This window comes from Triticum dicoccoides, chromosome 3A, assembly GCF_002162155.2.
Source record: "Triticum dicoccoides isolate Atlit2015 ecotype Zavitan chromosome 3A, WEW_v2.0, whole genome shotgun sequence".
In the NCBI taxonomy this organism is placed as follows: Eukaryota; Viridiplantae; Streptophyta; class Magnoliopsida; order Poales; family Poaceae; genus Triticum; species Triticum dicoccoides.
The window spans coordinates 93,415,980-93,427,317 of NC_041384.1; the positions used below are offsets into that span (position 1 = coordinate 93,415,980).

Genomic DNA, 11,338 nt, shown 5'->3' on the forward strand with positions numbered 1-11,338 from the left:
CCAACTTTGTATCAAATATACTATTCCCTCCATTTGTAAATATAAGTCTTTTAAAACTACATACGGAGCAAAATGAGTGAATCTTTACTTTAAAATATGCCTATATATATCCACATGTAGTCCGTATTAAAAAATTTAAATACACTTAAATTTAGAAATGAAGGGAGTATAAAATTGTGTATAAAATTGTATTGAGAGACTTATTTTATAACAGAGGGAGTATCTGATAATGTGGTGACAACTAACAACATCAAGGAATAGTCGGTGCTCTTCCGTAAAATAAATAATCGATGCTAGCACGCATGCACCGAGTAGCTTCTATGGTGTAGCCGGTACAACATGAAGAAAAGCACCGACCGCCCACTGCTTGCCTTATCCCATCGCCACTCCTCTCCTTCTCTTATCCAGATCGCCATCCCAGCGTGGTCCTCTTCCTCTTCTCCATCCAACCCAGCCAGAAGCTTGATCTGGCCGTTCGCCCCAGTCGCCAGTCCCGTGGGTCAGCAGCCTCGCCTCCACCCGATTCAGTCGCGTCCTCCTTCCCAAGGCTTTCTCCGATCTGCCAACCCACCACCCCACCACGCCTCGCTCTCTCTGCCCCCTCCTTCCCCACGCAGCGCCGATGGGGCAGGGCCTCCGCGGCCGCCGGCGCCCTCTGCGACTCCTCTTCTCCATGATTCGCCCGCTATTACTCCTCTCCTCCACGATTCGTGGTGATGTTGGGGTGGCATCTTCTTCGAGCGGGAGGTGTGCCTCGTCCTCGCACATGCCCGGCCGCGCCATCGGAGCCCCCCGCAGGTTGCCTGCCCGTCGCCCTCACCTTCACTCTTCTTCCCCTTTCAATTCTGCTCTATCCTCTCTGAATATCTCCCCCTCTCTCTCTCTATTCAAGTGTAGAGGCAGTGCTCCGCCACCCGATGCTGTTCTTCGCGTCGTCCCGCGCTCCCAAAGCTGGGAACCGGCTCCCCGCCTCCAAGTTCTCGGCATCGACGTCCCGTGCTGCCTGCATCCTCGCCAAGCCCGACTCGCAGCCGTGTAGCCCGAGCTCGCCAAGGCGCTTCAACTCCGCCGCCGCGCCATCTTCTTCAGGCGCTCGAGCACGAGCACAAGCTCGCCCGCGCCCCACCTCTCTCTGCCGCTCCGTCCGCCGCCCGCGGTGCCGTGACCCGCCACTGCCGTGCCCTGCATCACTCTGTAGCCGCGCCGCCTGGGTCGATGCGGTCAGCGCTCCCAAGCCGTTGACCCCGCGCCAGGGGACGACTATTTCCTCCCATGCGTGCGCGCCCGTGCTCCAGCCCTCCCCTCCCCATGCTGCCGGCACACTCGCGCCGGGGCCGTATCCAGCCTGTGCCTGGACGACGGAAGCCCCCTCACTGTCCGTGCGCTTCGGCCAGCTCCCTGTCGCGCTCGAGACCTCCTCGAGTCTTCCCGCCGAGGCCTTCCCGGTGACCAGCCTTTGACTTGGTTCTCCTGTCCGCCTCGGCGCGGACGCCCGCCACGACGCCGGCGGCAAGCGGCGGCGCGTGCCCGGCGATGGAGAACGGCAGGATAAGCGGTGAGAGGCGCGGTGGTGAGCCAGTCCAATAAGAGATAAGGGTTGCGGGCATAGTTTCTAACAAATTTAGGGGGTTTTACGCAAAAACGAAACGTTTTTCCAAAGTGCCACTTAAACAGGGACTGCGGGTTAATTTCAAAGAAACAGAGGGGCTTTTTCGCAAAAACGCCGACGACGTACGACCAGAAGCACTCCGTGCTTTATTAGTAGGGAAAGATATATAATAATAAAATAATAATAATAATATAGGGAGAGAAGAGTGAATTGAAAGTAAACTGAACTGTCGTTTGTATAATCATGGCAATGTTAGGGAGGATGTGAGATGGAGCGTTGTGTCTACCGAATATGAAAATGGGAGTAGTACGCTCAAAAAATTATACAGTTCAAACCCTCTTGTGGTGGTATTCTCGCTCTTGGTGTAGGTTACAAAGTGAGAGAGTTCAACTTTTAGCCCAGTGTAGACCTGGCCATGGGGAGCCCGGCCTGCCCTTCGGGCCAGGCTGAGCCCGAACATGCCATCGGGCCAGGCTCGGGCCTGAAAATCAAGCCCGATGGGCAAATTGGGCCGGACTCGGGCATGTGAAAAATTGATTTTTAGCCGTGGTCGGGTCAGGCCGAGCGGGCCGTGTCGGGCTTTTCTAGGTTCGGGCCGGGCTTAGGCTTGGGTTTTCAGCACCGGGTTTTTTTTGGCCCGGCCCGAGATATGGCCAGGTATAGCCCAGTGCCCTCCTCCCGGCTCATATAGAGTACGCTAGGAGGGGATCATGCCAGGCTAGTATTAATGCTATAGATGGTCGCATGCACAACCGACTGTTCATGGGTATTACTATTGCTAATGATCGTATTTAACTAGATATACCACCGTTGGATAACGGCATCATTTAATGCCTCGTAGGGATCATAGGCGACCCCTGGCGCAGCCGAATGCAAGGCATCCAACTGCTGCCCATGTTGTTGGAGACCGATTGTCGGTGCTCGTTCATCCGGGGGTGTAAAACCCGACCGTGGGCACTTAACTTGTTGGTGAGGAGCCCCTGGCTTAATGCTTGTAACACTCACGATGCGGCTATATCTTCCACGTGTCGGAGCACGACTTAGAGGCATAACCGCATAGTAAGCATGTCGCAAGAGGGGTAATCTTTACACATCCCATGTACTGAATATGAAAGGATAAGGAGTTGGCTTACAATCGCCACTCCACACAATACATGAATATAGCATTACAACATCCAGAATACAATCAAGGTCCGACTACGGAACCAAATAAAGAAAGACAACCCCTAATGCTAGATCCCCGATCGCCCCGACTGGGCTCCACTACTGATCAACTAGAAACAAAACAACACAACGAACACGATCTTCATCGAGCTCCCACTTGAGTTGGCTTACGTCACATGCACTGGTATCATCGGCACCTACAACTGTTTGGAAGTAATCCGTGAGCCACGAGGACTCAACAATCTCACACCCCACGAGATCAAGACTATTTTAAGCTTATGGGTAGGAAAAAGGGTACTGAGGTGGAGCTGCAGCAAGCACTAAGCATATATGGTGGCTAACTTACACAAAAGAGAACGAGAAGAGAAGAAAGCACAGTCGAGACGCTAATAAGTGATCAAGAAGTGATCCTGAAACTACCTACGTTCAAGCATAACACAAGAATCGTGTTCACTTCCCGGACTCCGCCGGAAAGAGACCATCACGGCTACACACGCGGTTGATTCATTTTAATTAAGTTAAGTGTCAAGTTCTCTACAACCGGACATTAACAAATTTCCATATGCCCATAACCGCGTGCACGGCTTTCGAAAGTTCAAAACCCTGCAGGGGTGTCCCAACTTAGCCCATCACAAGCTCTCACGGTCAACGAAGGATATTCCTTCTCCTAGGAAGACCCGATCAGACTCGGAATCCCGGTTACAAGACATTTTGACAATGGTAAAATAAGACCAGCAAGACCGCCTGATGCGCTGACATCCTAATAGGAGCTGCACATATCTCGTTCTCAGGGCAACACCGGATGAACACTACGTACAGATAAAACCAGCCGTCAAGTTTCCCCGAGGTGGCGCCGCAAGTGGCTCTGGTTCGGACCAACACTTAGACAAGCACTGGCCCGGGGGGTTAAAATAAAGATGACCCTTAAGTATGCAGAACCCAAGAGAAGGTGATAGGTTGTTAGGCAAATGTAAAATCAAGGTTGGGCCTTGCTGGAGGAGTTTTATTCAAAGCGAACTGTCAAGGGATTCTCATTATAACCCAACCGTGTAAGGAACACAAAATCAAGGAACATAACACCGATATGACGGGAACTAGGGCGGCAAGAGTGGAACAAAACACCAGGCATAAGGCCGAGCCTTCCACCCTTTACCAAGTATATAGATGCATTAAAGTAAACAACGTATAGTAATGATATCCCAACAATAAACATGTTCCAACAAGGAACAAACTCCATCTTCACCTGCAACTAGCAACGCTATAAGAGGGACTGAGCAAAAGCGATAACATAGCCAAACAACGATTTTCTAGGAAAGGTGGGTTAGAGGCTGAAATGACAAAATAGGAGGCATGATATAGCAAGTGGTAGGTATCGCAACATAGCAAAAGAGCGAGCAACTAGCAAGCAAAGATAGAAGTGATTTTGAGGGTATGGTCATCTTGCATGAGATCCTGCAAGGAAGAAGAACGAGTCCATGAAGAAGACAAACGAACAAAGTCGAATGAATCCTTACAAACGTGACGTTATCGGAACCAACCCGAAGAAGGAACACCGGAAAGAAGCAAACAACATGATAAACAACCATCACATAAGCATGGCATGATGCACAACCAAGTATGATGCATGTCTGTTTTAATGAGGCATGGCATGGCAAAGTGCAACAAACAATACTACAAATTAAGTGGAGCTCAATATGCAACGAGTTGCATATTGACAAAACACCACATCAATTATTTAGTTCTCACCCGTTTAGGTACTCAACAATATTAAATGTTGGTTAGCATGGCAAGAGGTGAAGCATGAGTAAAAAACAAAGTTAGGCATTTTAAATGAGGCCGGAAACATCAAACAACAATTTCGGTAAATCCTCATGTGCATTTAGCAATTTAATGCAAATAACAATTTTAAACATTTTAAATGTTAATATCATGATGTGAATGACATGTGCAAGTTTATGGAAATTTTATGAAAAAGTTGACATGAGCATGATATGAAGAATTTTGTCATCGTGGCGAAAACGAAAGGGGTGCCACGGCAACGACAACGGAAATGGTGCCACGGGAACATTCCGGTTCCTATAGCTCATGGAGATACCGGTGCAAAAGAAGTGTGGCGGGAGCGTGCAAAAGATGGTGGGGGTGATCCCGGTAACCGGGTCCCCACGGGTTAGCGGCAAACGAGAAGGGCCGAGCAAGTGACAACTTGGACACGGTGCAAACATAGGGTGCAACTCATACATCACACAACATGCATTAGTTCCGCGGGTCATTGTCTCGGCGGTTATACCTTTGAAGCGTGCAATCGGGATGGTTCGGGTTCGTCGAGAGAAGTAGAGGAAGTAGTGGTACTATCGGTCCTCAACAGTAGTTTTACTCGCAAGCTCTAGGGTCGACGGTAGAGGTTCTCGCGATCTCAGCGATGGTAGTAGTACATGTTTATCTTGGACGAGTTTCTGTAGATGTTCGGGGTCACGGCGAGGAACTTGATGTCCACGGGGTCGACGGTAGAGGTATTCGTTTTGAAGGTGAACTTGACGAATACAAATCTCTTCGGGGTTGTCATGGTACTTGGGGTCTCCGGACTTGCCGGTCTCATTTTTGCGACAGTAGTCATACACGATTCGGAGAGGACTTGTCATTTCGGTATGAAATCGTTCGGACGTCGGTCTTGCCGGTAGGGTACTTGGCAAACCGGTATAGTGATCTTGGCGTAACCAGTGGTTGTGGAGGAACACAGTCGTAGACGTACAGGGCCATCGTGGAGGGACTTGACGTCCATAGGGTTGAGCGGGACGCGGACGAAGCCGGGAGGCGAAGGCAAGGCAACGCGGCGGCGGCCTGTGCTCACCGGTGAAGCAGCAGTAGAAGACGAAGGTGGTGGTCAGCGGCAGGGGCTCGAGGCGAGAGGAGTAGAGGAACGCCTTGGGGTCGACCCTGGCGTCAACTTGACCAGGAAGATGGCGGAGGTTGGCTCCTGTGGTCGTCGTGGTCGTCGGATGTCGCGGATGACGCCAGAACGAGGCATGAGGAGGAGCAACGGGGATGCAGGCGAAGCTTGAGGCGGCGGGAACGGACGCACATGCCGATCCGGGCGGAGGCACGCGGGATCCCGCCGGCGGCGTGGCCTTGAGACGACGACGCCATGGGTTCCCTGGACGGCATCCGGCGGCGCTGGAAGATGGCATCCACGGGGGTTGCAGAGAGGCGAGGTGGAAGGAGCTGGCGCCTGGGCGACGCAGGTGGCCTCCGGCGGCACCAGATCGAGGCGGAGGAGGTAGCAGGACGCCGGATCGGGAGGCATGCGCGATGGTGGCGCTTGGCGGCAGTGAAGCTCCAGGGCAGCGCGAGGACGATGGGTGCGGGCAGGAGAACGAGGTAGGGCTCGGCAGATGGAGGCCATGGACGATGGGTGCGCGGCACGAGGAAGATGGAGATCGAGGAGAGGGATCGATGGGGATGGGGTTCGAGCGTGGCTGGGCCTAGGGTTAAGCAGCGGAGGCTAGCTGGGCCTTGGCCTTGGGCCGGCGCGAGGAAGAGAGTCCCAGGCTTCTGGGCTGAACATTGAGGCCCAAGGGGCACTGCTGCTATCTCTCCCCCTCTCTTAAAAATCTTATTTACTTTAACAAAAAAGAAAATTAGAGAGAGGAGAAGAAAGAGAGGGTTAGGGAAGGATTTGCGTATGGGGATAATTTCCCCGGACTCACAAAAATGTGCTCATTCCGCGAAAATAGAAATGGCCAAGATTGAAAGATTAAATTCAAACTCATTTGATTTAAATTCAAATGATTTGAATAGGAAGTGAGGTTTGGGAAGGTCCAGAAATGTTCGGTTTTTTAGAGGAGCCTCGATAAAAGAGATAAAGAATTATGGACAAGATTTGAAGGTCAAACTCGAAGAGGAACATGCATGGGAATTATTTTGCACGTGTGTTATGGTTAATTCCAAAAGAATGGAATATTTATTATAGCTCCCTAATATTGGGAGGATATGTTATAAAGAGAATCACCATGTGAATTCCCTCGGTTTGAATGGACCAGAGATCCATGCCATTTATTTAAGTGAGTTTTAGTTAGCTTTGAGAAAAAGATGACATGATGACATGATGCAATGCACATGATGCAAAGATGAATGCAACAGACAAAACAAATCACACAACGAATCTCGGAAACCCTGAAAGGCATCTGAAGCTCCGGTCTTGGGGCGTCACAACACTCCACCACTACGAGAGGATCTCGTTCCGAGATCTAGGAAGGCACCAGAGAAAAAATGGAAGAGGAAGAGAAGAGGTAAAACTAAGTTGCTTTTTTGACAAACGAGTGAAACCACAGACCTTGAGAGGTTGAAAAGCTAAAAGAAAGAACACAACGGAGTTGAACAAAATTGTAAACACTCCATTAGAAAAGAGGAACAAGGAACATTACTAGAACCTTGTAGGTGAAAGACATAAGAAAAAAAAGGTTGCAATGGACAAGAAGTACATGCAAGCACTCCGGTTGAAACGAGATGTACAAGGAACGATAAGGATCAAATACGACAACACTCCGGTTGGAAATGGAAGGCATAGAATATGAACTTGACAAGATGAGAGGATACTTGATGAAATCAACACACTACCTCCGGAACAAATGTAAGAATGGAATCAAAAGAACGGAGGAGAAAACAACATCTTCTACCTCAAATGAGCTTGAAAAAGTATCTTTAGGAGAAGGGTCGAACGGAGTTGTTGGAAACCCCAACAACGAAAGGAGTAAGCTTGTTGTGGGCTTATGGAAAACATCTCGAAATTTGAGGTGAAATTCTGCCACGAGCAGAAACAATAGATTGGACTGATATGACCAAGGAGACGAGAAGCTTATCTCACCGGGAGGATAAATGAAGAACTTGGGTCATAGGTAATCACCACAAGAAGCAACATTCCCAATGGAAGGTTTTAGGTGAAATCTATACCAAGATAAATCCAAGGAAGAAAATGATGGGTTTAAGTATCTCATTCCTGACAACTTGCGAATCATGAAACACGAAAGAAATTGTCAAGAAAGACATAACACCGCCTGAAAAAGATAAGATAGAAAGAATTGCACTTCGAAATGCAAGATGAAGAATACTTGAGCTCCTATGAAAAGAATCTTGATGAGCACTTCGAGAAGGAATTAAATCTTTGATGAACCATCATGTAGAGCCTCCCTGAAGAACTCCGGTAATAAAAGAATGATCAAACAAAATGAAGGATGAAAAGAATAAGGTTGAAGCCTTGCAATGATTAGATGGATCTTTGCGATGAGGAGAGCTTGGAACTCCGGGAAAGAAAGATGAAACAATTGAAACCGAGAATTTGATGAACCTCCAGAATAAGAAATTGAATTTACTCGATGAAACAAGAATAAGAATTACATTATGCTCATCCTTCACCAATTAACTTGATGACAAACAATGGATTTGCAATACTACTTATTCTTCTTGAAAAGATTGCAGAGAGAAATAGCGCAACTTGGGAAGGTCTTCAACGAACCACCGGTAGAATTGAAACAACGAATAAATTGATATGATAAACAAAGGAAGAAGAATCTTGGAAGAGCCATCGTAAGAATTGAAAATGAACGAAGAAAAGTTCAGGAAAACACCGGGAAGAATTAGAGAACGAATGAAGATACTTGAGGGAATTTGATACAAGAGAACGAAGAGATCCCGAGCTGATTAGAGAAATTTGAATGATGCACCGGTAAGATTTGGAGAACGAGAGTTGAAAGTTGGAATGAATAAATCTTCTGAAATGATGGCCTCCGAAGAATCAAACTGAAAGGACTCCTGAATTGCTCCGGATGGGTGAAAAGAATTCTCACAATCGAAAACAATTTTGAGAGGATGGCATCAAGCTAGAACCACGCATCTCTGAGAGAACGAACCAAGATTTGAGAGAAACTCTTCTTCGGTCTTCAAAATCTGAGGATGACGACGGGAAACACCATCAAGAATTGTTGAGACACTCTGGAATGATTAAAAGAGGAAAGGTTGAGCCAAAGATGAAAATAATTTGAAAACGATATTTGTAGAAAGATACTTGACTGATGATAATTCATTCTTACGTCAAACTTAGAAAGGAATTTAAGAATACCTCCGAAAAACTAGAAGAGCCAGGTAAGATCCTGGGAAAAGACATGTGGGTTAGGATCCACTCAAAAGAAACACCGTTGAAGGATTTCTTGAAAAGAGAGATTGCACCGGTTGAATTAAATGGCTTGAATGAGATAACAACCTCGAAATAGGTTGAACGGATCTTGAATGAAAAGACGAGCCTTCTGAGATATCTTCAGCACTCATGAACAAATGAATAGCGAGAGGTGAAAAATTAAGAGGTGCAACGGCATGGAAAAGCATTTGAAACGAGGAAAAGAATATGATCAACCCTGAAAGGCTTGAGTTGGAACCACCGGAGAAGGAAAAGAACGAAGAATGATGAACTTGAAGCTCCATTAGAATCTTCCTGAGAATCACCGGATAAGAACACTGAAAGAGAGGAGTAAAGAGGCTTCACATCCAAAAGATGGCTACTTGATAAAGAAATCCGAGTCCTTGAAGAAAAGGGTGGGAGGGCGGCAAAAATAAAGGCAGCTTGGGACAGATGAAACGAACACCTTTGGGAAAACCTGAGGGGTGATCTTGCGAATGTTGAAATGATCGGATCCACTTGAAGAGAAACACGCCGGTTGAAAAAGGATTGACATGAAAATCTTGATGATCAAGAAGGATTAGTACTCACATAGAAATATGAGAACACCGCTTAGGAAAGGTATGGAATCAACATTTGACTTCGAAGCAACTCGAATACCACAACTCAACACAAAAATAAAGGATTTGGCTTGCAAAATAAGCCGGAAACAAACATATGATAGATCCCATATCGTATCATGTGTATGTTGAAAAGATATCCTACATGATACTTGAATTCCCACTTATAAACTCCCGAAACTTTTCGGTTATGCAATCAATTGTTGGGGATACAGGGGAAGCACAATATCTCACCCAAAACTAGCAAATCCTACATCCAGCTGTATCCATCCTTCAACACATAACCAAGAAACCTTCGAAAATCATTTACCTCAACCTTCAAAAAGCATCCGTTATACGAGTTATGGAAATACTCCCGAACTCCCGCCCCAGTACTGGGGCGTCGAGGTTATCTCACCAACAACTGCATAAAAGAGATTTTCGGTGTCGGCGAACTCAGGTATTCCAGAACTGCAACGATAAATTTGTGACGACAACACCTCGGAGCTCAACTCCCCAGGACACTGCCACAACCCCTAAATGTCAGGAGGCACCAAGAACAATGTTCTCGTCACAAAACCATCGGAAAAATTCCAAGATACCCGCGTGATCCTAATTTTATTTCGTGAAATTTGAGAAGAGAAGAGTCAAAACTCTACGTCAGGAGGCCTCACCAGAGCGACGAAGGGACTGAGGAGTAAAAAGAATCCTACTCTCCGATATATATAATCCTAAGACTCAAAACATTTTTTTCTAAACTCAACAACGCCAACGATTCGATCAAGCAGGGGGCTCCTAAGTCGGAGAAGGCTCTGATTACCAACTTGTAACACCCAAGATGCGGCCATATCTCCCACATGTCGGAGCACGACTTAGAGGCATAATCGCATAGTAGGCATGTCGCAAGAGGGGTAATCTTTACACATCCCATGTACTGAATATGTAAGGGATAAAGAGTTGGCTTACAATCGCCACTTCACACAATACATGAATATAGCATTACATCATCCAGAATACAATCAAGGTCCGACTACGGAACCAAATAAAGAAAGACAACCCCTAATGCTAGATCCCCGATCGCCCCGACTGGGCTCCACTACTGATCAACTGGAAACGAAACAACACAACGAACACGATCTTCATTGAGCTCCCACTTGAGCTGGGTTGCGTCACCTGCACTGGTATCATCGGCACCTGCAACTGTTTGGAAGTAATCTGGGAGCCACGAGGACTCAGCAATCTCACACCCGCGAGATCAAGACTATTTAAGCTTATGGGTAGGGAAAAGGGTAGTGAGGTGGAGCTGCAGCAAGCACTAAGTATATATGGTGGCTAACTTACGCAAAAGAGAGCGAGAAGAGAAGCAAAGCACGGTCGAGAAGCTAATAAGTGATCAAGAAGTGATCCTGAAACTACCTACGTTCAAGCATAACACAAGAACCATGTTCACTTCTGTAGCGACCCGACCTCAAACGGTCAAGTCTCTGTGCTTCAGTGTCATCCCTGGAACGGTAATGCTGACACACACAGTACTCAAGTATTTATAACAGAGTAGCAATCACACCGTTATTACATCGAATGTCTCAAAAGAGAACTTATTACAATAAATATGGCTTAAGGCCATCTAATACGATAACAGCGGAAGGCTTGGAAGATAAAGTGAGTCCATCAACTCGAACGGCATAGCTGAGCTACACGATAACGACCTAACGAACCTTACTCCTCGTCTGAAAAGTCTGCAACATAATACGTTGCAGCCCGAAAACGGGTCAGCACATGGAATATGCTAGCAAAATAACA

At 47.2% G+C, this 11,338-nt stretch overlaps 1 protein-coding gene across 1 annotated transcript; it reads left to right on the forward strand.

Moving 5' to 3' along the window:
- The first annotated feature begins 500 nt into the window (after positions 1–500).
- On the forward strand, positions 501–1,460 carry LOC119272011 (nuclear envelope pore membrane protein POM 121-like). The gene is made up of 2 exons (XM_037553618.1): positions 501–798; positions 893–1,460. Exons 1-2 carry the CDS (start codon positions 623–625, stop codon positions 1,458–1,460), a joined length of 744 nt encoding a protein of 247 aa, XP_037409515.1. The 5' UTR covers positions 501–622.
- Positions 1,461–11,338: the final 9,878 nt, after the last annotated feature.